Raw genomic sequence first — 24,993 nt, 5'->3', positions numbered from 1 at the left:
GGATTTGACCTTAATTTTGGGAAGCCCACTTGTGATGCATGGTTTCTAGAAGTCAGAGCATGTGGCTCTTTTCTTGCTTAGCTCCTCTCAGTTCTTGGCCTCTGTGGACTTTCCCTTACCCAGCAGGAGGAAGAAATTTATGGTGGTTAGGGAGGTGGAAAACTTTATTAGAAGGCAGAACTTTTACATTGTTGGGGTTAGAAAGGGGAAATCTGTACTAAATTCCCAATGTTGTATTGAAATGGGATAGAAGAGCCAATGTTATGTTGTGCAGGTTGCTTCTCTCACCACCACTCTTGGTAAGGGAGGGGAGAGGACAGATGAAGAATATTGCCAGTATGAATGGAGGTATATCTACCTGCACTGACTGAAGGTATATCTACCTTTACTGCCTCCTCTAGAAGTCCTTAGAATATTTCTTTTAAATTCTTGCTATTGTTCCTAAAGATGAAGAACACATAAATATATAGAATTAGCAATTTCCCCTAATACTATGTGCCGCTAACAATTGAAGTGTCTTATATTTGATTACCTAACTATACTTTCGTTATTTAATAACTGCTTTTGGGGGCCTCCTTTGTTCAAGTTCTGGGTTATAGGTCTATGATGCAAAGAAGGATATACTACAGTTTGTTTTATTGAGGAACCAACATGCTGGCTGAAAAGAAATCCATCTATTTTAAGCTGATACAGTATGGTAGATGCTGTGACAGACATACAGGTATGTTCAGTGTCTGAAGAACTCAGGAGGGAGGTGGAACTTCTCATTATTATTTGGAGGCTGGCACATTGCTATGTCTTATATTTAAGTGGTTGGATGATCTTAAAGTCTTTGATTGCATCTTTAAATGTGTTCCCTATATTTAAATGGGATCTGAAAGTTAAACCCGGAGACAGGTTGACTTGGATTTCAAATATGGGTTCATGCCATATCTACCCACTGAATGACTTAGGTAAATCACTTTCTCTCCTACATCCAGAAAATTGTGTGCAAGTGCTGGGATTAAATGATATGATGTATGTGACACATATAGCCTGTAACTTGACATGTAGTTTGTGTTCAATTATTTCTTTCTCCAAGTGATTGTTTTTTTATTTAATTAAACTTTGAAAACCAATAAATTATAAATGAGATTAAAATAAAAGCAAAGAATGTTTATTTGGTGAGGAATACACGTGCAAATTGGGAAACAGGCTTAGCTAGACCCAACCAACCAATATTTCAAGTGGAACTTCATAAAATTACAATGTCAATTGACAAGTCCTGCAGTTGGAAACTGATGCATATAAGGACGCTGGTAAATTTTCTAAGTGTTTGAATTGCCCTTGGACAAGAGGCAAAACTGGTCACTCTGGTATTTCTCAAACCTTGCAAGCTATTGTTAGATCTTGAAAAATTGTTCCCTCTGGGGGATCCAATTACCATCATGATTCTGTGTAGCAGTCTTTCTCTGTTGGTAAATCTCTAAGACTCAGGAAAGAATTTTTGCTCTTTTTATTTTCTTCTTTTATATTGATGGGGCTGTTTTACCTCTGAGCCATGACCCCAGTCCTTTTTATTTTTTATTTTGAGACAGAGTTTCACTAAGTTTCTGAGGCTGGCCTCAAACATGTAATACTCTCCCAAGTCTTTGGGATTATAGACATGTCCAGGTGCTCTTCCTTCCTCCCTCCCTCCCTCCCTCCCTGCCCCAGGTTTTGAACACAGGGGTGCTTTACCACTGAGCCACATCCCAGCCCTTTTTAAATTTTATTTTAAAATTTTGAGACAAGGACTCACTAAATTGCTAAGGCTGGCTCTGAACTTGCAAGCCTGCCTCAGCCTCCCACACTGCTGGTATTACACACCTGGCTGCTCTTTCATTGTTTACCATTTTGCAGTCATTGGACTTTTAGCTTCATATGACATAGGCTTTTTAAAGAATATCTAAACATAAAAACACACAACATGAATATTTCTTTAAAAACGTATAAATTAGCAATTTTATTGAGGTAAACATACATTCCAAGAAATGATCTGGCTCTGAAGCAGGATCAAACTGCCTAGACTTTTATATTATCATTTCAAAACCATTATATAAAATAATATTTCAAGTGGCACTTCATAAAATTATAAATATAAATCACATATAAATTAACTCAAATCTCATATTTAAATTATCAATAAATTAAAAATAATTAAAATAGTGTCCTAACGCTCATACTGTCATACTGTCAGTTCTTCGTAGAGAACAAGATAAGGTAGGTACCCAGTGGACAGGACATGTTTTCTGACCATAGGAAGCAATGCCCATGAACCAATAAGCTTAGATGCCCACTATGCTTTCCGAACAGCTCTCAGGGTGAACTGCAGGAAATCCTCAAAGTTGCTCAAGATGAGTTGCATGGTCATGACCTTCTGCCAATCATTCTGTGACTCCAGTTTTGCCAACAGGTTGATATTTGCAGTTGGGCTAGGGAAGACTATTTTATTGGGATCCTTCACCTGAAGGGAAAAGAAAACAAAAAGGATTGTTAGAAAACAAAAAGGATTGCTCTGGGCTGTAGGAAGATGTTTAAATTTGGGATGAGATTATTTGAGGCCACCTGTCCTGACACATCCAGGGGAAGTGCTTTTTCTGAGCCCACACTGAGAAGGTCCCTTCTATAACAACTGAATTATAATCATCCCTTTGCCACTCTGTCTCCCAGATGGTAAGCATCTACAGGACAGCAACACAACCTTGTCTGTCTTTCCCTTTAGTTTCTAAAACAGTGCCTGGCACAAAGTTGTTATTAAATTTAAGTCCCTCCTTGGTCCCTAGCCTTTGGCCATTTCTCTGCATTAACTTTCTGGTAACAAGGATGTCACTTGGCAGTGATTAAAATATGAAAACCATTTTTTGCTGTTTTTTATAATGGCTCACTGTCCCTCTCCCTTATAGGCAGCCATCCCTGTCTAAGCAGCCTTGCATCCCTGAGTTGTTCTTGAGCCCTATAGAGGGATAAGGAAGTACTCACCTCTTGTTTCAGGATCTCAATCAGGGCTTTGGAACTGAACTGCACATGTTCAGCTCTGTCCCTGTTATTGCCTTCCTGAAACTTGTTCCGGATGTACCTCAGGTAGACCTGAAACTCCAGAAGCCCAGAGGTGATTCGCACAAGGCAGTTGTCCTTTAAGAGAAGGAGAAATCAGTTATTGTTAAGAGACAGAATCAATCTGAAAGCAATTCAGCATCTTTTCCCTCTGTCTCTCTAGAGAATTAGGCATCATATTTTGGGACACTGGACAGCATCAGCTGCCCCATTTTAAATATCGGGACAATCAGAGACTCCTGGAAGGAGACGGGTGTAACAGAGTGACATCAGTAGGGAGGCTGGGCCTGGATCCTGCCTAGGGAAGCCAGAGAGGAGAATGGTCCCCTAACTATCTTACCCAGAATGAGCTAGGTTAAAATTAAGCAGCTGTGAAAAATCCCAACAGAGGATCCATCTCTGACCTTGCCTGTTCAGAGATAAACTCTTTTTTTTAAATTTAAGTTGGCTTTGTCCTACAATTAACATAATGTTCTTTACATCTGTCTCCTTCTTTGTTGCCTGCCTGGTTCTATCTGTATGCAGGCCCTTCATGCAAGAGAGCTTTGGCTGAGGAATAGCTAGAAGTTTTTACCCGATTGTATCCAGTTTGGAAGCATCCATCTTTTTCAGTCATCTTTGGAAGGTTCAGATTGTTTTCGGACACTGCCACATGGCTCTTGATACAGGTCTCATCATTCTTGCACAGCTGGGAAAAAAACACTAGAATTGTTAGCATTCAGGTGCCCCTAAAGCAAACACCACTAGAGGGCTGATTTGTGTTCTACCACAGCCAGGAAAGTCTAAGAAAAATGAAGTCACAATCTAATTTGTAACTGGCAAGAAAAGTCTAGTGGAATTAGGCATACTTAAGTTCAGTTCCAGGCCCACCTGTGACTTCACTCCAAACTGGGAATCATTAAATATCTCCTTGTTTTGAGGATTTGATAGTATATTTTGATAGTATATTTGATAGTATATTTACTAGTATAAAGTGCCTGGCACATTATAGGTATTTGATACATGACAACAATTTCAGGCAAACATAATTTAAACTATAAAATTTCCAGCTGGAAGGACCCATGAAATCATCTAGTCCAGCTCCATAATTTTAGATAGAGTTCAGAGATGGTAGGAAAATTGCTCAAGATCACAAAGGTGATTCTGCACAATTAGAACTATAGTCTGGGCTCCCAGTCTGCTCTCCTGTATTCTTTCCTATCAAATAAAGTCCAAATACTTTGCAATGACAGTTGAGAGATGCTTTAATCTACTTAAGGTTTTGCCTCTTTGGTGGGCCCTCAGGTAGGCATCTCAGAAAGAATGACACCAGGGAATCCTCCTCATTGAGCTTACATCACCTAGAAGTATTACAACTGCCCTGAAAAGCTGAGCATTAACTTCAGGGGAATCTAATCCACCCATCTCTGAGCTACAAATTGAAGGTTTGCAGACTTTACTTTTCAGGAAAGGAAAAAGAGATCTGAGAAGCAGTAACCCTCAGTTTATGTCAAGTATGGAGCTGAGAATGGGCCAGGGAAGACAGATTCAGGCCCCATTCTGTATTTCAGAAAAGGACACACACACACACCCCCCACACACCCCCCCACCCCCGCCTGAGACCAGCAAAGAAAAACAGTCTGCCCCTTTGCCTCAAGCCTAACATGCCCCAGAACCCAGCAGAGACCTCCTAATTCAGAAGCCTTGTCCACATTTCAAGGACAAGAAGAATGAATGAATGCCCACATGGGGCCTTCATCCCCATCACTAAGCCTACCCACCTCTTTTCTCATTTCGAAGACTTCCTTGATGAGGTAGGAAATCTGTCCTGTGGTTTTTCCAGAAGAGACACGTGTTGGTTTATTTCGAGTGACACTATTCTCTCCATCTTCTCTCTGAAGTTCTGAGGCAGGGAAGGCAGTAGCCACCACTAGGAGCAGCCCCAAGGAGGCAACTGGAAGAAAGGCAAAGAGAAAGCAGGGCGTGAGCTGACAGCACAGCTGGGAGCCTGCCGCTGGCTACTGGCTGGCAGCCAGCCCGGCTCGACCACACGCCTCCTCCCTCACACCGTGCTCAGTAGCCCCGCCAGCAGGACTCCCAGGGCCAGGGATTTTCTTCACTTACTTGAGAAGAACTTCATGGCTGTTCCTGGAGGGCAGATGGAGCTCTCTTTCTTTCCTGGTGGGCTCAAGAGCTGAATGTGCCTCAGACATCCCCAGTCTCATATTTATTGGGAGTTGAGGCTCTAATTTTGAGACTCATGGGAAAATCCCACATTTGATAAAAATCTTTGTTGTGGGGTGGGGGTGGGGCCAGAATGGGTGAGGCTGATTGGAAACCTCATTAAGATTGTGCAATGTGACGTCGTTTAGCATCAAAATATTCACAACTCTGGGGGGAAAAAGTGTGGCTTAGGTCATCATTGAGGCTAGCTCTAAGAAGCAGGATCACTCTTCCTTTACTTTCTTCTTCTTCTTTTTTTTTTTTTAGTGACTCAGCACTTCAGCATGTTTTGAGAAAGTAAAGTTGAAGTCACACACAGTATTTTATGAGGGGGAAAAAAGAAACTAAAGCTATGATTTTTAAAAAACAATACTTTGATTACCAGACTAAAAGGCTAGGATTTAATGTTCTGTCTATCTGTATTTGTAAAAAACCTTAGATGTTCTGATCTGAGTTTCCTCAGCTCACACCACAGCACCCCAGCCTTCTAGGGTTACTACTACCAGTCATCTCAGAATTTTTATTTCCTGGCTTTCATCATGACCAGCTGTTGCAGAATTGTCTGGCTATCCCCAAATCTTGTGCAGTTATTTCTAGGAGTCTCCAGGTAGAGTCTGTGGTACATGCATAAATGACTCCTTTTTGCCAAAAAGTGGCAGCTACCAGTTTCCTCCTCACCTGTTCCAGCCTGCATAGGGGAGATGCCTGCTCTCACTTTGGTTCCCTGACCTCTTCCTGGTGGGTCCTTGTGAATTCTTCTGGTAAGAAGAATTAATTAATCTCTGTGTCAGAGTTATCCTGCACTGTAGCTAGTTATGTCCCTACTGCTGCCCAACTTTCTTCACCACGCCAGCAAACATGCAATTCTCTTGTCTTAGGGCAGCATAAGGTAGGTGAATGGGCCCAGGTTTGTGGGAGTACTCAAGTTGCTGAAACATACTTGGTTCAGGGTAAAAATGGGGAAAGAATACTACTAATTTCTTTGATGAGGATGTCAAAGATGGATCTTATGGCATCTTCTAAAACTTGACTACATAGTTTCCTCTCTATTTGACTTGATTTGAATCTGAAGATGGCATGGCTCTAGAAGTGAATCACCTTCTCCTCCAATGCCTAAGGCTTGCTTATTGGGTATGTTTAGACAGCCCTTCCCCCTTCCCTTAGGATGACTTTGTTTGCTTGGTCTCCTGTAAGTGAATTCTAGATCAGGCTGCCCCACCAGCCTCCAGAATCCCAGACAGCTCTGAGGATGGGATTTCAGGTTTAATCTTGGATACTGTACAGCACTGAAAGAAATATTTACAAAACACAGTGTTAACATCACAATGGGCTTCTTTGCTTTGCAGAGCAGATACCTTCAACTTTGCTAAAACAATGACCTTTGTTAGGGCATTTAAAACATGATTATAGGTGGCCACACCTATAATCCCTTCTGCTGAGGAAGGACGGTTCCAAGGTCAAAGCCATGCTTAGCTATGTATCAAGGCCCTAAACAACTTAGTGAGACACTTTCTCAAAGTAAAAATAAAAAGGGCTGGGAATATGGGTTAAATCTCCAGTACCAAAAATTAATTAATTAAAAATAAGGATGATTTCCTTGAGTTTTGTTTTGTGAGTAACATTTTAGGACCCACCTGCTGAAGAACGTGAGATCACCCATTTTCCCCCATTCATCTAAACAGAGAGGCCACAGTCAGGTCCTCTGGCCATAGTGGGGGTTTTTAGTTTGAAAATGAAAATGGGGGAGGATGGCTGGATGGTTTCATTTTTAATGCTTTTGGGTTGTCAGCAGCCTGGACACCCTTCGTCAAATGCTTTCTCCTGAATGAAGCCATCTCTCCCAATTCCCCTGGGTAGGCTGTGATAGACCTCTGCAGTGTGGAATTACTTTTCCTCAGTTATCTATTTTTTGAAAATATGACTCAAAAAATTTCAAATACTTGAATTTAATAACTCAATGCAACATAGATTTATCTTTTTTTAAAAAAGTGCTTTTAAATTAGGAGGCATGTATCCATATTAAATTGTTTAAACAGTACCTCAGGACATACGGGGAAAAGTAAGACTCTTTCCTTTCCTGGCTCCTTTTTCCAGAGGTAGCACCTAGTCCTCAGTATTCTCAACCAAATCCTCTGTTGGCCTCATCTGGGAGAGGTTTTTACAGCTTCCCAGGTACTCTTTATTTATTTACATTATCGGTGCGCGCACGGGCGCACACACAAACACACACACACACACGCACTGTAATTTCCTATGGCCTGATGCCACCTATGCAGCCCTCCTTGGATGTACATATGGCAGAGCACAGGCTCTTGGGTATCACAGCTTGGGTTGCAAGTCCAGCTCGGTCACATGCTAGCTGTTTGACCCTTGTTAAGTTACCCAAAGAATCTGTGCCCTTCTTTATTCACCTATAAAACTCGGGTAGTAATGCTTCTTGCCTTATAGGGCTGCTATGAGGATTTAATGAGATAATGTAAAAAAAAATCTCTGGGGCATATTAATCCCTCAAAAGCACTAAATTTTTGTGACATTCCATGGCTGGAGCCTCTGCCTTAGCAAATTCTTCTAGTATAGCTCTGTCAGCTCACCTGGGGTCTGACTATGAGTCACTATGAAAAGAATTAGGTCACTGTGTCAGTGATGAATTGGTCTCCCAATCATAGAAGTGAGATCCTATGTTCTGTTGAAAATTCCTTATGTCACACAGTGAAAAAATGGAGAGAAAGTTATCTCCCTCTTTTCTTGAGAACATTAAGCTCTCTAAAACAGATCCCTTGAGGTCAATAATTAGCTCAATTGTGTCTTGCTCCTAGATGATTTCCAAGACATTCTGCTAAGTGATTTTTCTGTGTGTTTATTTATTTATTTTTCAAAAGTTCACAGCCTTCCCTGTGCATGGCCATCATCATTATTCAAGTTCCTGAAGTGGCTTCTGAGCATGAGGGTGCCAGACAATCCTAGATCATGTACTTCTGGCAACAAAGGGCAGATTGTATGGTCCAGGAAATGCAAGTTACCCTGTATAGCCACTTGCACATTGCAGCATGGATCTTTGTATAAATGCCTGGCCTGGCATTTGTGGAAAAACAGACCCTTTCTGTTCCAAAGCATTAAAGCAACATCCCTAATCTACCATGATATCTGCCTTTCTTTACATCTCAGTGGGCTTTTTCACACAAAGAATTCATCCTTTGTAATTTTTTACTCTCTAAACTTTTTGTTTTCCTTTGAGCAGTTTTAAGTTCACAGCAAAACTGAGATAAAGGTACAGAGATTTCCCAAATAACCCCTGCTTCCAAACCTTCCTCACATTTTAATATGAGTGACCAGAAAAGACTGTGGTGTCAGCACTTATTAATTAATACTACAGCTGCTGGATTTCACTTTTGCTAATTTGAAGTGACTGCCAATTGAGACCAAGAGAGGAAGTACAAATGGGAGCATGTGTGGAGGAAGAAACCCAAGTCCATTCCTTTATCATTTAACATAGGGCTGGCCGTGTTTCCTGAAGCACTGTCCATGTCTGCTTTCCTACATGGTGGTGGAGTACAGGTCAGAGTCCATTGGTACATTGGAGGTGAGGGGAAGAAAGGGATTTCTATTTGGTACATTAGCCACCAGAGGAGAGGTATTCTCCGAATCTCATAAGCTGTGGGGGTGTGCTCTTTGGCTATATTCCACGGGTTGGAGATGGGTAGGTCTTTGATTTAACAGGAGGGAGTATCCGAAGGAAAAAAAGGAACTCACTGGGTACTAGGGAACTTGCAGTTGCTGTTAGAAAATAGTTTCACTTGTCACCAAGGCAGAGGAAGTTTGCAAATTGAAACACTGGGTGCTTTAACATCTTCTGGAATTCAGTCCCAGTGAGCAAATGCCAGGCCTGAAGGCTCTGGTTAATGTCCTACTTTGGCAAAAGTGTTGGTATTACTTAGAGTATATGAGGAAAAGATGGTGTGTCTATTTGGGAAGAGCTGGCTGATCTTGGAGAGCAGCCGGACCCAGTGACCAAAGCTCTTGACAGTTGCCAGCTTGGTCCAAACCTAGTATGGCCTCAGTCTCAGCTCTGATGCTCCATTACAGATCATGGTGACTTCATCGTCTGGTCTCAGCTTTCCTGAGGGGGGTGATCTAGCCACAAGGCCAGGAAAAGAGTACATCTGCCCTGCTCTGTGTCACTTTTCTATGCCCTCATTGTCTTGTTACATGCCGGGTTACCCTTCTCTTGCCAAGGGAGAGAATCCTAGGCATTTTAGGATGGAAATGACCTCTCCTAGGGCAACAATGAGGACTTTCTCTGCCTTTCCACCCTCATGCAACCCCTTCCACCTTGCCTCCAGGCCTTCCTGGAAAAGAATATCAGATCTCAAAATGTTGATGAACTAGCTGCTTTGAAGTTGTAGCTTGATGATAAGAAATTCCTCTGTGATCCTGAAGGAACCCCTAGGGCAGGGAGATCCCTTGGGCTGAGTTTTGGAGCTTTATCTCTTCTGTGTCTCCAGGACTGGTTTTCTGTATTGCTGATTGCTGGTTCTGCTTTATGATTGGGAAACTTCAAAGCGGAGCAATCAGCTAACTTATTCTCAGAGTCATTTGAAACATTTAAAAAAAAAATATTTGTTTTTAGTTGTAGTTGGACACAATACCTTTATTTTATTTGTTTTTATGTGGTGTTGAAGATTGAACCCAGGGCTTTGTACATGCTAGGTGAGCGCTCTACCATTGAGCCACAACCCCAGCCCTTGAACCATTTTTGGTTTCTACAAAGATCTCAGTTCTCTGAGTTCAGCGTCATAGGCAGAAACTAAGCATGCAAACCATGGGCTGTTTCCCTCCACCTTTTCCCCTCAAAATTAAGGTACTAAGTACCCATTTGAAAGTATCACATGTACTGGCAAGATCAGGGGATTCTGCTGGCCTGGCTATGATGTATTTTACCTCCCTTCCCTGCCCTTTTGGATAGTTATTTGCTTAAAAGACTGTCTAAGTTCCTCTGAATAAAGCCTCCTGTGTGTACTTAGCAAGCTGAATTCATGAAGGTAGGGAAGGACTTCCTAGTCTTCATGGTGGGAAAATACTCTTGAGTTTCTGACACATTAGGTTTTATTTTTCCTGAAGAAAGGTCTACTTGGATTGATTTAAAATGTTACAGAAGCAGGTAAGCAGATCAAAGAATCTTAAATGATCTTTTCAAGATACTGAATTCTATGTTGTATAGATCTATGAATGTGTGTGTGTGTGGCATAGAGCAGAGTCTTTGATTTACCATAGACATGGCTCCAAGGGGTGCTTCCCACTCTGTGTTAGGGCAGCCTTAGTGATCTGGGTCCCCAGGAAGCCTGGGTGGGTTTTCTCCTGTCACTCAGGCCTGTTACTCCTCCTGTGCTGCTGGGTCTCCATAGTAGTCCATGTCTGGGCTTCAGTTTTGTATCTTTCAATGACTTCCCTGGATCCCTTACCCCAGAAGCCATGTTTCTTCTGTGCTACTTTCCTGTGGGTGACATGGGTGGGTGAGAAGTGGTGACAGAAAGGAAGGTGTGGTTTGCTTCACTAGTTTGGCAAGAGATCAGGATGCTTGGAAATGGTTTCTTATTCCTGAAGGTTTATTTGGGGGCTTGATGCCTATGTCATTGCTGCTAACTGCCTCAGATTCTCCCTTGTCTCTAGAAAGCCAACATAGAGACTGTCATATACTTCTCCTATGTATTTAGTTTATTTGCTGTGGGTCCAGGAAACCTACTGAAGACACCAGGTCTGTAGTAGTCTAGGGCAGGTCAGGCTTAGAAGGAAACTTAGGTCTGGGGCCATTTCTGTCTGACATTGTTTGGCCACTCTGTTGGTCAGGCTTGTGAAGGCCCCATTGGTCCTATTGACTTTACTTAGATTACAGTATTCAGAAGAAGGTTGTGGTTTTTTATGTTGCCAGCAAAAACTTTTGGCTTAATGTAGGGTTTCCCTGAATTAGGCTTTTCTTTTTACTGCATTGCCAAATCCTTGATTTCTTGTGTTTTATGAGTGTAGTTGTTGGCAGATATGAGTGTTTAGATGACGACTAACTGGAGGATTTAGAGCAAGGTATTCTCTCATCTAGGGGCTTGATGAGGTAATGCTCTCCACATTCCTCCCTAGCTCTAGCATTGTGTCAATGTTTTGTGATTCTGTGGATCTTCACTAACCATACTGAATAATCTAAAGCCTACCTTTAGTGGAGCTATAGGAGTAGGAGTCCCTAAAATGGAGAAATAATTCTTGAAAGCTCAAAAGTCTGATGCTGTCTAGATCCCACCCATAGAGCAATTAGTAGACCTGTTTTGTTGGGGTGCTGTCCATTTTGACATGCCAGTGTCTTGGTGGCCTCATGCAGATTAAACTGGATTCAGGAGAAGCCAGAGCACCTGCACTGAGACATCAATGCAAGGAGATCACAGATTTCTTAATTATGTACAAGTAGGAAAAGATCAATATACAAAGTTAATACTTAAAGCTTAAAAAACAGTTACATGAGAAAGATGTATTAAATGCAGAAAATAGAAAGAGGCAAAAGGAAACAAAATTGAAAAGTAATTTTATCACCCAGCTAATTGTTATCATTATAATACTATAACTCATTTCTAGTTATACACACACACACACAACTCTGAAACTAGCATTTCGAGACTATAATGTTTGATAACCTGCTTTTTTTTTCCTGTTTCTTTGTGTACATAATATACTGGGTAAGTATCTAGGGATGATGTAAATTATTCTATAGATAAACCAGTCAGAGTTTAGAAGAGACACGTTCAGTAGGTTTATAGATGACTCCTCTATGTGTACACCATTCTCCTCATAAGGCATATGAGGAGTTCATATCTTTTTTTTTTAAGAGAGAGAGAGAGACAGAGAGAATTTTTTTTAAATATTTATTTTTTAGTTATTGGCAGACACATCTTTGTTTGTATGTGGTGCTGAGGATCGAACCTGGGCTGCACGCATGCCAGACGAGCGCGCTACTGCTTGAGCCACATCCCCAGCCCAGGAGTTCATATCTTAAGGAGAATGGGAACCATTTAAAATAATCACTGGGTTTCCTGAATGGTTACCTTACTGTTGACAAATTGTGCTTATTATTTGGAATCATGAAAATGAGTTTGCTGTTTGACCAAAGTTTGTGTTTCATCTGGTCTAGGACACAGTCAAGCTCTGGTGAGACCTTATAGTGGGTTTCAGTAGCTCATTATTCTTCATTGCCAGTAGGATGTATGGAGAGTTGTCAAGTGCAACAGTGTCATCATGTCTCCTCAATTTTGTGTGGCTTATTACCTTTGGTATCTTCAAATTCATTATTGAGGCCTGTTTCACAAAGCAAAAGAAAAAAGAATTAAAGCATTTCATAAAAATTTGTGGTCTTGGGCTGGGGATGTGGCTAAAGTGGTAGCACGCTCGCCTGGCATGTGTTAGGCCCAGGTTCAATCATCAGCACCACATACAAAGATGTTGTATCCGCTGAAAACTAAAAAAACAAAAACAACAACAACAACAACAAAAACATTTAAAAATTCTCTCTCTCTCTCTCTCTCAAAAAAAAATTTTTTTTGTGGTCTTGAGATATCTCTATCCTTTCTATTTCAGTTCTGGTGTGTCTGCCTCAGGGGGCCACTCACCTATTATGATTGTGTGGCTTGTGCAAGAGAAATTGCAATACTAGAGGGCAGTGAAGCAAGATCCACCACAAACCAGTTAGCAGGCATGATAGCCTGCCTTGATTATGGTCAGGGAAGGTATGTAGGTGAGAGGTGATAGCCATGCTTCTCCTGAGAACTCTGAGATGCCAAAATGGACTACCTCTGGGTATTTTAGCAAAATTTCCCCTCTAGATCTCTTTAAAAACACAATCATAAGCACCAGTGTGGGATAGTTTTAATAGACTGTGTGAAGTAAGATTCTATACAATATTGTTTTCCTTCTAAAGTGCTTTGAAAAAACAAGTATTTGCATGTAGGATAAATCAGGCATTTGTTGAATTCTAGTGTCTGGGCTAGGTGCTTTACAGGCATTAGCTCATTTAAACTTCACCCTATGGAAGTAGCTATTATTATCTTTACTTTGGAAATGAGAAACTGAAGTTCAAAGATGTATAATAATTTACTTAAGGTCATGCAGCTCCCAGAATCATGAAGAAGCTTGATGGTTTTGGGGAGGAGAGGTGAAATTTGTTATGTTGGTTAAACATAGGGTTGTCAGATTAAATACTGGCCACCCAGATGCATTTCAGATACACACAAACAATTTTTTTAGTATGACCATATTCCAAATATTACATACTTATGCTAAAAATATTTCTTGTTAATTCAAATTTAACTGGCATCTGTACTTGTTAAATCTAGCAACTTTATTTTGTAGGACCAGCTTATTGTGGGGGTAGTAGGTGCTGAAACCTAGGTAGAAGTGAAGGAAACAGGTAGCCAAGAAAGATAGTTTGAGCAGAGCAGTAATGTGATGAAAATATTTAGTCTGAGTGATCAGAAAGAAGACCATGAAGGACTAGAATCAGGGAGATGGGCTTGGAGGCTGATATAAACATCTCAGATAAGACCAAGAGAAGCCCAGGTAGAAATGCTTGGAGCTGCCTGGTTTGGGCTTAAGAGAGCCAATTGTGCTTCTCTTTCCCCAACTTTCCATTCAGTTACTCCTGATAGTAGCTTGAAACTAGATAAGAAGGGAATATTTATACAACAAACATTGATAAATGCTAAAATTTAGAGCCTTCCCTTCACTTCCATCTAATCCCCAGTAAGTTGTTAAATATTTTTCAACATGTTCAGGGGGCCCAAGAAAATAGAGGGATAGTATAAAGACAAACTCAATTAAATCCAGAGATCAGTTATTATATAAATTCTATTTGGGGAGTGTAAGAAAAACAGATGTCAAAGGAATTAAGGACTATATGATATTTTCTTATTTCAGAGGCAATTGGTCAGGAAAATCTGTGCCCCCAAATGAAGGCATAGAAGTTGCTACTTGTGTAAACGGATAGACACTGCTACCCATTGAACCCCAGGGGAGTGCTAGGATTGCACAGGCCAGAACTTGATTTACAGTTAGATGCCCTTGGATTTTCCCCAGCCAGGAACTGGATCATGCCTCAGTAGATCAGGGAAGAGCCATGGGTGAAGTTAGGGACTGAAGATTAGTCACACATAGCAAAGCAGCAGTTTAGAGGACTAGGGATTTCTGATTTGTCACTGTGTCACTCCAATAAGAGCTGATGAATGGCCAGGCTAGCTTTGGGGCCCTGAGTAAGACACGATGACCAGAGCCCTAAAGGGTTCTTTGGGTCCCTAAAGAATAATTTGTTCTTTGATCATAAGTTTAGCTCTCAACTGTACTGGAATGACAGGCAATCATTTTTCTTGATATTATTCTTGGCATTGCATCTTGTGCTGCATCCTCCTTCTGATTCATCTGTTACAGTTCTATTGCGTATTTCTAAAAAGTTGCATTAGAAAAACAAACAATATCATTAAATCCAATCCCCTGACCTCTTTAACAGTATCTGCTAATGACAGGAACCTGGTTGATACTTACTGGGTTATAGCCAAATTTCAGAATATTGAGTAAAATATGAAATCCCTGATAGAATTTTGGTTCCGTTACATGGCATAGCTCCCAGGCAGGTCACATGAGGAGTCTCTGTGCTATAATTATTTTTTTTCTTTCTCCAAAGCATGTTAGTCTTTTCAGAATCATTTCAGTGCAGGGTAGAATGACATCTTGCGGATGCCGTGACGTCTCTACATTCTGAACTTCTATCAAGACTCAGATCCTGCCTGGATCCTCTCAGGAGCCTCTGTGCATCCGTTTCCAGGAATAGTGAGGGTTCTCCTTGTGCTCTCCAGTAGGGTCATGTACTGTACTAATCTCTTTCCAGGCAGTGTCATGATGGTACAAGATCTGGAACCAAACTGTCTGGGCTCAAATCCTTGTCCTGTACTTTACAAGCTGCTATCCACTGAGAATTTATTTAACACCTAGGCTTCATTTTTCTCATTTGTAAAATGGGAGTAGCAATGGTACCTTTGTCATAAGATTGTGGGAACCTATGTAAAGCTCTTAGTATCTGCTTGGCATATACATAGGGGCTCAGTAAACTCAAGCTATTATGATTACTATTTCTCTTTCCACAGTTAATTGAGAGTTTCCTGAGGACTATGTCTTTCTCATGCCAAGCAATAGCACAGAGTTAAGCATTTGGCTGATGCTCAGGGTTGATGAATTAATGAAAGGCAAGGTCTTCTTGCAATGGATATGTTGAAAATAACTGTCAAAATTTCAAAGAACAGATTAATTCATAACATTTTCTTTTTTTTAGAGATAATTTTAATATTTATTTTTTAGTATTTGGTGGACACAACATCTTTGTTTGTATGTGGTGCTGAGGATCGAACCCCGGGCCGCACGCATGCCAGGCGAGCGTGTTGCCGCTTGAGCCACATCCCAGCCCTCATAACACTTTCTTTGTGAGCTTTTCAAAAAGCATTTAAAACATTAAGTTCACTTGATTTGCAAATTATAAAGACCAATACTTTGTCCAATAATTTAACATATGTATATTTATTTATTCCATACCACAGGAAGTATGGTTGACTAGATAAAACATAGATTACAGGGACAAACTTGGTTTAAATCCCAGCTCCACCCTTTATTGCTTGGGTGACTTTGTTAAGGTGCTTCAGTTCCCTGCTTCTGGGTTTCTTCATTTGTAAACTGTGGTAAATAAAGTTTACCATCTAAGAGTGGTACGAAAATTAAATGAAGACATATCCATTTAAGCACAGTTATTAGAATATGCTAAATTGTCAGTTGATGCTAATTAATATTATTGTTGTTGAATTGTTATATTGAATGAGGTTAGGCAAGAGAAAAAAAGAAGGGAAAAAGAAAGAAAAGGATCAAAGAGAGCAAAGCAAGAATGGAAGAATGGCTGAAAACCCCAGAAATGGCCACTAAAAAATAAGGCAAATAAAATGACTTATAGATTTTTGTTGTAAAATGTTATATTTTACTTTATGGTTTTTGCATTATGGGCTGGGGACATAACTCAGAGGTAGAGTGCTTTCCTAGAATGTGCAAAATCCTGGTTTCCATCCCAAGTACCATCACCACCAAAGAAAATGTTATTTAATTTTTGCACATGACACAGAATTAAAAATGTATTAAAAATTACTCAATGAAAAATCAGTCGCTTCTATCATTTACAAACTATTAGGGGTGACTACTTTTTTTTGTGATTCTTTCTAGAAATACTCGATGGGTTTATAAGCAAGATATTTGCATTTCTCATGATTTATTTTTATTCTTCTACATACATGATGATGCACCAATCACTACTACTCTACATCTTGTTTTCTTTATTGAATGTATTTTAGCAATTATTTCTTATTGGGAGATAAGGGCTGCCTCTTCCTTTTAAAGTCATGCATTCCAATTATTTGACCAGGGCCCCATTGATGGAATTTTAGGTTGTTTCCAATCTTTTGTTTTTACATGTAAAGCAGTAATGAATAATCTTTTCCATGTGTGATTTTACACTTGTGAGTGTGTCAGGGGAATAGTTTCCTAGAAATGAAATTGCTTACTCAAAGGAGATGGGCAAATTTGACAGATAGAGACAGATAGAGGTTGTACCTTGTAATATTCCCTCCTGTGAGCTTCCGCGTATGATCATCAGCACATGATGCTATCAGTCTTTTTGATGTTTGTCAGTGTGAAAAGGGAGAAGACATATCCTATTGTAGTTTTAATTTGCATCTCTCTTGTTATAAGAAAGATGGAGCATCAAGTCAGATATTTGGGAATCATTTTATTTTCTGTTAATTGGTTATTGTTGTTGTTTTGTTTTGTTTGTGGTATTGGTGATTGAACCCAGGAGCATTGACTTCTGAGCTATATTCCCAACATTTATTATTATTATTTTTTTAGTTTTAAGACAGTGTCTTGCTAACTTTCCCAAGTGGACCCTGAACTTTTGATTCTCCTGCCTCATTCTCCCAAGTAGCCTCTTTCTGTTGATTTGATGGAGCTCTTGATGTACTCCAAAAGGCAAACTTTTGTTTTCTTATGTTTTTAATTTATCATTCATCCTTCTATTTATAGTGTTTTAGTTTTTGTGTTATGCTGAAAGCTTTTTATTTATGTGAAACAAACTTTATATCTCTTCATTTATGGCTTCTAGATTTTGTGACATACTTAAAAAGGCTTATTTAATTTACTCTGATAGCATAAGAATATTCTTCTAAGTTTTTCTCAGTATCTTTAAATAATAACCTTCAAAATATTGGGCTAATGCAGACTCTGCTTATCACAAGACAAGATAGCTCTTCTTGTCACACTCTGATATAAATACATACACAGAAAAAAAAAAAAAAAGTTTAGGTCTCCCTGGAAGGTAGAATGAGCAAGATTTATTTTTTCATTTTTGTATTTTTCTTTATTTTTTAGGTTTTCTGCATTGATTACATATTGCTTTGGCATCCAGAAATTATTTTCAATTAAATAAAAGTTTATTTTGACCTCCCTTAGCCTTATTTTAGGGTATCCTTGGTTCCTAGATCTTTTGGAAGCATGCTAAATATGTTGCTTGTTTGAAAACAGTCTGTTTGGCTTTCGACCCTGAACAGTTTTGGTGAAGTCCTAATGACTTCCTTGTTGCTCAATCTAGTGAGAGCATTTTAGTACTAAATTTACCTAATCTGGCCTATCTGAAGCTCCTGACCACTCCTTCCTCCTTTGCCTTTGTCCTTTCTCTCTCTGCCGCTTCCTCCTTGTGACTTCTGCTCTGGCCATTGCCCTAGCTGTTCCTTGTGCTAGATGCTCTGAGTCTGTATGTCATCTCACTTAGCACACACTACAATTTTCTGAAGGAGCTGTGGTTATCAATTGGATTTTCCAGGTAGAAACCTGAGCATTGACAGAATTAAGTAATATGAACAAATAAGCCCCACTAGAAAAGAGCAGCGCCAAGTTTTGAACCTAAGGACTCTGTCATCTTTTTTTTTTTTTTTTTTTTTTAAAGGCAGGAAGAGAAGGAAAGAACTTTCACACTAAGTGTTTTTTTTTTTTTTTTTTTAAAGAGAGAGAGGGGGGGAGAGAGAGAGAGAGAGAGAGAGAGAGAGAGAGAGAGAGAGAGAGAGAGAGGAGAGAGAGAAGTTTAATATTTATTTTTTAGTTGTTGGCGGACACAACATCTTTGTTTGTATGTGGTGCTGAGGATCGAACCGGGCCGCATGCATGCCAGGCAAGCGCGCTACCGCTTGAGCCACATCCCCAGCCCAGGACTCTGTCATCTTAACCACCATACTAAACAGGACATTCCCTTTGTGCCTTTGGTGGGCCAGCTCAACCTTGTGTGGCTTTATTTGCACTTTCCCTTTCATGCTTGCACATGACTCCCAAGTTTATGTCTCCAGCTTCTATAGCTGTATTGCATTCTAGTCACATGTCACCTTAGTAGTTCTATAGACATTTTCAATTCAGCATGCCTATATCTTAAGAGATTGTCTGGAAAGATAGGGCTATTATTTTTTATTTTTTGTTTTCATAGTGTTTGGTATAGAAGGCTGGCAAATACCTGCTCAGGTATTTTAGATCTGAGATTGGCACTTTGCTTTAATTAAGTTAGATTCAAATCATCTTGATCCCTGCTCTCAGGGAATTTCTACTGATTCAGCTATATTTACATGTCCTTACCCTTTTAAGGTCAATAAATCCTTTTGGAAGATTGGTTGCCTTTTCCCCACAGCTCAAAGTACTGTAACCAACATATCCTGATGGGAAGGCCAGTTCATTTCCTAAAAGTGCAAGAGGCTTCCTCTCAGGGAGTAATTAACATAGAAGGCCTGGAATCTGAGAGTCTGGGGTTCAATCCACTGGAGTTAATAATCACAGAGAACTCAAGGTAGAACATCAGATTTAAAAACAATTGCTTTTCAGCAGGAAGAGCAATCTTCTGGCTAAAAGATTTTGTGTGTGTGTGTGTATGTGTGTGTTTCCCCTTTTAAAATGCTTTTATAATTGGTAACAGTCTCTGTAGGAAGAATATTGCCAGTTCTCCAGCATGGTGTTTAAACTTTTCTAATAGTTAAAGATCCAAATTACACAAGTAACATATGCTCATTGTAACTAAGACTTCCAGTCCATCCAGATGACCATTAAAAACCTGGACTGTCTTCTGCACCTTGCCAAAGGCTCACACAAATTTATACAAACTGACATCCTGATTACATAGATAGGGTTGGGATTGGGTTATTTATTTAAATACATGTAGTGATGAAATTCTACAATGCATATTAATCTATAACTTGCTTTTCTCAACTAACTATATGATGGATACTCTATCTATTCAGTCAACACAGCTTTCATTTTGTAATAATAATAATATTTCATTTTGTAAATAATGTGCAATATATCACATTTTACCATTTATTCAACCAATTTCCTTTTGATGGACATCTAGGTTATTTTGAGATTCTTACCTCTACAGACAAAGCTGCAGGAGATGTCCTTGTACATGCATTTTAATATTATATTTCTATGGGGTACTTTTAGTAAGATTGCTGAGTGCTAGGGTTGGCTAGTTTCTAAAACTACATTAATATATGATCAGAGGAAGAGAAAAGAGAAGTGATGTGCTTCTGTCTGCAGATACTATAGTAGGTACTTTCCATTAGTTGTTTAGTTTCATCTTGGTCACCTGTCTGCAGTCCTGCCCCAATCCTTCCTCTAAAAAACCGAAGATAAACACCCTTGTCTTTGCTCAAAAGCCCTGCATGTTTCCTTTCACCTTCAGGGAAAAGGCTGAGCTACTAACATGGCCCACAATACCCTCCACAGTTTGGTTTCATCTCCTTCTTCTGTCTCACCCTGTCCCTCTCCCATCCTCTGCATTTCAGCACAACTATTTGCAGTTACCCTCCTTAACAGACCGTTTCAAAACTCTGGCCTTTGCTTTGCCTTCCTCCCTGTTCTGATGGTCCTTTTTCACTCTAGCTCATGATAGGAGTATACCTTCTGTAATAATATATATATACCTAGCTCTTCTTTCACTCATCAGTTAGCACTCCCTCAATATTTGGCTCTTTCAGCAGGCCTTTTGCAGGTTTAGGAATTAGAAGGCTGGATCATGCTGTGGGGAGTTACAACCGTTTATTGTTTAATTCAAGTCTGCTGTGCATCTGGGTCATTTTCTTGGGCACCTGCCCTCAGAGACCTGACTGATGTAGCTGATGGAGGCTTTACCATTCTGCAATTATATCATCCAGAACACTTGGCTTCCTAGGTTGAGAGCACTAGATGATATTTTGCTAGCCATTAAACATATTGGTTCAGAAATGACCATGTTCCTCTCATTCCCAGCCTACTGGTCAGCCCTGTTCCTTACTGTAAGGGAGCAGAAGGTATACTCCTATCATGAGGCCAGAAGGAAAAGAGAAATGAACATAAATGAGTGCCAGAATCTTGGACCGCAGGTGAGATGCCACCATTCTCTATTTGTCTATTGGAATTGTGTGGTGTTAGAATGATGGTTTATGTGTGTCTCCCCTGGTAGAGTGGGTAAAGAACTTTATCTTCTTTATCTTCATATCTCCAGCATCTGGCACAGTGTCAGTGCATTGTAAATAGTCAAAAAATTTTGTCAAACAAATCTATTTATACATCAATAATACACATTTTATATTGGGAGACAGTTAAGTTTAGAGAAGTCAATTAACTTGCACAGCTAGACTATAGCAAAGCAGGATTCAAACCCTTATCTGTCAGATCCATACTTTAAGGATAGGTTCTAGAATTGAGATTCTTACGTCTGACTGACAATAGGCAATTTGCCTGCAGAGAATTAATTCAATCTTAGAGACATAGGAATCCTAATTGGCTGTTTAACAAAGCAAGTCTGGAATACATAGGTGTATATCCACTAGAGGGTTTTCCTCTGTGTTTTCGGAATCTGTGGGGAAAAATTAAGCATCCAATACCTTCCAGGTATAGATTTTAGAAGAAAACAAAATAAGGAAGACCAGTCCTAGTCAAACCAAAGGACATTCACTTCACTATCAGAGCATTTCTGTCTTTACTTAATATATGTGACTACTCTCTACTTTCATACAACTTGTATTTCTACAGAGTACTTACTATAGAATATGGAGCTTGAAACTGATTTTGAACCCCAGCTGCCACATTCCAGAACCATCACTGATCTCTCTGAGTGCCCCCCCCCACCTTTTTTATTGTAAATAACAACACTGGCTGGGTGTGAGGCACAAGCCTGTAATCTCAGCTAGTTGGGAGATTGAGGCAGGAAGATCTGAAGTTTGAGGTCAGACTCAGTAACTTAGCAAGATATTATCTCAAAACAAAAAATTTAAAAAGGACAAAAAAGGTGGGGGTGGCAGGAATCGTGAATGTAGCTCAGCGGTAGAGTGCCCCTGGGTTCAATCCCCAGTACTGCAACAAACAACAGGAAAAGAACACTGACTATGAAAATACCTACTTCACTTTTATTTGGGGTAGAAAAAAAATGCTAACTTTGTGCTCAATTGGCTTCAAAATTCCAATGGAACTTGAGACAGGTACTCTACCTTTCTCACACTCCTATAGTTTTTAATCTGTCAATCTTTGGCACTCTGTCAGTCTTTCTATGTTGATTTATGTTGCTAAAAATCATTAAAAGGAAATATTGGGAATGAAGTAATTTTGCATTTGAAAGATACTTTTAAATGAGAATTATTTGCTAAGAATAGAGTAAGAATTCAGTTCAAAATAATCCCCGTTGCTGTTCACTCTGTTTTCCCTTACTCTTCTTTATCATAGCATTTACCACTAGCTGAGATTAGATTGTCTATTTTCAGGCATATTCCTTATCCAATTCTCCCACTAGTATGGGAACTTCCTGTGGACAAGGACTTAATTTTATTTACTACTGTATTAAAGTTGCCCAGTACATAACAATCTCTCAAAAATATCTGTGGAATGGGTGAATGAACAGGTGAATCTTTGATAACTCTAAGCCCCTCACTTAGGGAATTATTTCTGATATATGCAACTTAAGAGTTAATATGATATTGTTATCTTAATGAGATTTAAATGTGCTAGACTCTTTTATGTTTGAATATGGGACTATAGAGTCCATTAATAAAATAGAAGAAATAATGGATTTCTAGTAAAGTACCATATAAAAAAATTTTATGCAGGAGTAAATGAAGTGAGATAATTTTGCTTCATCATTGCTTTTGGATATGTGTGACTACGTAAAATGTTTTAACATTTTATATCATAAAGATAATAAAGTTTCCCTCCGTTCGTACACACTGATCTCTTGTCTTGTGTCCCAGGATAACCTAAGAGTTCTGGAAGTTTTATGCAATATATTTTTTGTGTAGAGGTCACTGATGAACTTACTCCCTATGCTTGGTGTACAAGATAGCTTATCACTTATCTTTTTTCTCACAGGTTCTTCCTTATTGGGCAGCAGAGAGGTCTGGTCCTGCCAGTTAGCAGGAGCCCAGTTGTTCTCCTTCACACATTCTTCTTTCATTTTGACGCATCTACTTTCGAGGAACTGCTTGGTCTTTTAGCTCTCTGTTGCTTGCCTTCTCCCCAGGATGGCTCCTTGGAAACTTATTTGGGCACTCATTAGTACTGTGATGAGAGCATGGGCCATACCTTATCCCCCTGGTTAGCCTGCTGGCATATGCTCTTAGAAACTGAAGCCAGAGGACATGAGGATTATGCTCCCTTGGCTTTGTCTGACTTGGCTCATCTACAATTTCTCAGCAAAGTGGCCCCTCAAATCTCTTTCTCCCCATACCTTTTCCTTGAGGACCTCCTTTGTAAACTGGCTAAACAACAGGACCAGCTCTCTACCCTTTGTTCCCCTTTCCATGGTACAAAGGAACTTTCTAGTGTACAAATACATCCTCTCCACACTTGTCAGCTAAGGAGTCCTCAGGCACTTAATTCAGGTCCTTTATCTGTCTCATCACAACACGCAGAGGATTTTTCCTGCCAGAAACTCTGACAGGCAGTATCTTTCCAGTCAGTCAAGTGGAAAAAGGAGTCAGACACCCACTGCTTTCAATGCCTATGTCTTTGCACAGCCTTGAAGGTTGAACTTTTATTTCACTTCTTCCTCCTATGTGCTAGGGCCTTTTTGTATGACTTATCTTCCTCTGACCCAAGTACTGTGTCTTAGGAAATGATAAGTGCAAGTTCAGGGAGAGAAATAAGCTTGTCAATAAAAAACCATGAGCTGGGAGCTACTTCAACATGACATGTTTCCATGCTCTTTTATTTAGCTTAACTAATCAAAAGTGAGGTATACTATATACAATGCTTTGTTCTTTCTGTTTCAATTTGGTATTTCTTGAGGACCTTTCCATATTCAGACACATCTATCTGTCTTATTCATTTTAAGAGGTACATAGTATTGCACAAAAAGTAACATTTTATTTTGCCAGTCTCCTACTAATGGGCATTACAGTTATTTCCAATAATTTTCTATATATTGATGCTATAATGAATGTTGTTACATACAGTCTTTTTCACACCCATGTGAGTGTATCCTTTGGTTGTATCTTCAGTAACAAGATTACTGAACCAACTGGTATGTGGATTTAAGATTTGGGTAAAAAGGTTTTATAACTTTGTCAGTCTCATCTATAGATATTAAGTCATAGTTTTCCCTTAAGGTAATTATTTTAATAACTACAGCAGTGATTAAAAGAACATGGAAATACATTTGGAAGAAAGAGAGGAAGAAATAGGAAGGATGAGTCATTTGGTGAGTGCCAGTATAATCTGGGAGATAAGCTCATGGGTGTTAAAAGCATTTAGATAGGTAGGACCTTTGGCTCTGCAGTGACCTGCTATATCACCTTAGTTTCCCCATCTAAGTGGACCTGTGTGAAGAAAAGTCAGGTAATACAGATAAAATATTTAGCATTCAATAAATGCTTGCTCTCAGTACTGCTACTATGCTGGATGTTTACCTGTACTAGGCATTGACAAGTATATAAAAGCAAAAACTAGGCTAGTTGGAAAAGCACAATAAGCCCACCAGAAACCACCAGGAAACAACAGACCTTCAAAAGCCCTAACTGCCCTAAAAATCCAGATCTATTTTGCAGATAGCTTATATGAAGAATTAAAAAAAAAATCTATTCCAATAAAATAACTTCTTTTGGGGAGTTTGGTGCTTTGAAGAGCTTTCTCTAAGTTTGCAAGACTTTCTTGAAAGCATCTCACAAGTCTTATATCAAGTGGATACATCAACCTTATTTTTCAAAAGTTTGATTGCATGTTTGTCATGGTTCTATAGAGTCAATATTCTGAAAAAATTTTGAGAAAGATTATTGATATTTAGGTTAAAAAATAGCCTCAGAGTAGAATTGAGGTCTATCTGGTTCTTCCAATGGGTTTCAAAGGGAAATTTTAGGTTTGTTTTCAGGATTTTTTATTTCGTAAAATATGAGTCCTACATAGGTCACTGATGGAGGATGTGGTGGTGCCTGCCCTGGCTCAATAGAGGAAATGATGAAATAATGAAACTTAACTGTAGTGCTCTCCAACCAGGAGATGGAGGGACAGCTACAGCTTTTCCCAGACCTGGACCTATTATATTATTACATATCTTTAGTGGTGTTATGGAAATGCTTCTCGGGACCATCTCTATTCTCTCCTCTA

The 24,993-nt window shown here is 39.5% G+C and overlaps 1 protein-coding gene across 1 annotated transcript; it reads right to left on the bottom strand.

Moving 5' to 3' along the window:
• Positions 1 to 2,259: 2,259 nt before the first annotated feature.
• Positions 2,260 to 5,194, bottom strand: Il6 (interleukin 6). The gene is made up of 5 exons (XM_076863344.1): positions 5,179 to 5,194; positions 4,836 to 5,008; positions 3,650 to 3,763; positions 3,001 to 3,153; positions 2,260 to 2,485 (listed from the first exon to the last, which is right to left on the bottom strand). The coding sequence occupies exons 1-5, from the start codon at positions 5,192 to 5,194 to the stop codon at positions 2,318 to 2,320; spliced, it is 624 nt and encodes a 207-aa protein (XP_076719459.1). The 3' UTR covers positions 2,260 to 2,317.
• Between the last annotated feature and the right edge of the window lie 19,799 nt (positions 5,195 to 24,993).

This window comes from Callospermophilus lateralis, chromosome 1 (assembly GCF_048772815.1).
Source record: "Callospermophilus lateralis isolate mCalLat2 chromosome 1, mCalLat2.hap1, whole genome shotgun sequence".
In the NCBI taxonomy this organism is placed as follows: domain Eukaryota; kingdom Metazoa; phylum Chordata; class Mammalia; order Rodentia; family Sciuridae; genus Callospermophilus; species Callospermophilus lateralis.
This window is presented reverse-complemented; position numbering and strand designations above follow the sequence as displayed.

Excerpts from the sequence above, each read along its gene's own strand:
- Il6 (XM_076863344.1), bottom strand. Across the intron at positions 3,764-4,835 it reads TCTTCGAAATGAGAAAAGAG|CTGTGCAAGAATGATGAGAC; the intron begins GTGGGTAGGCTT and ends TTTTTTTCCCAG. Across the intron at positions 2,486-3,000 it reads TTGAGATCCTGAAACAAGAG|GTGAAGGATCCCAATAAAAT; the intron begins GTGAGTACTTCC and ends TTTTCCCTTCAG.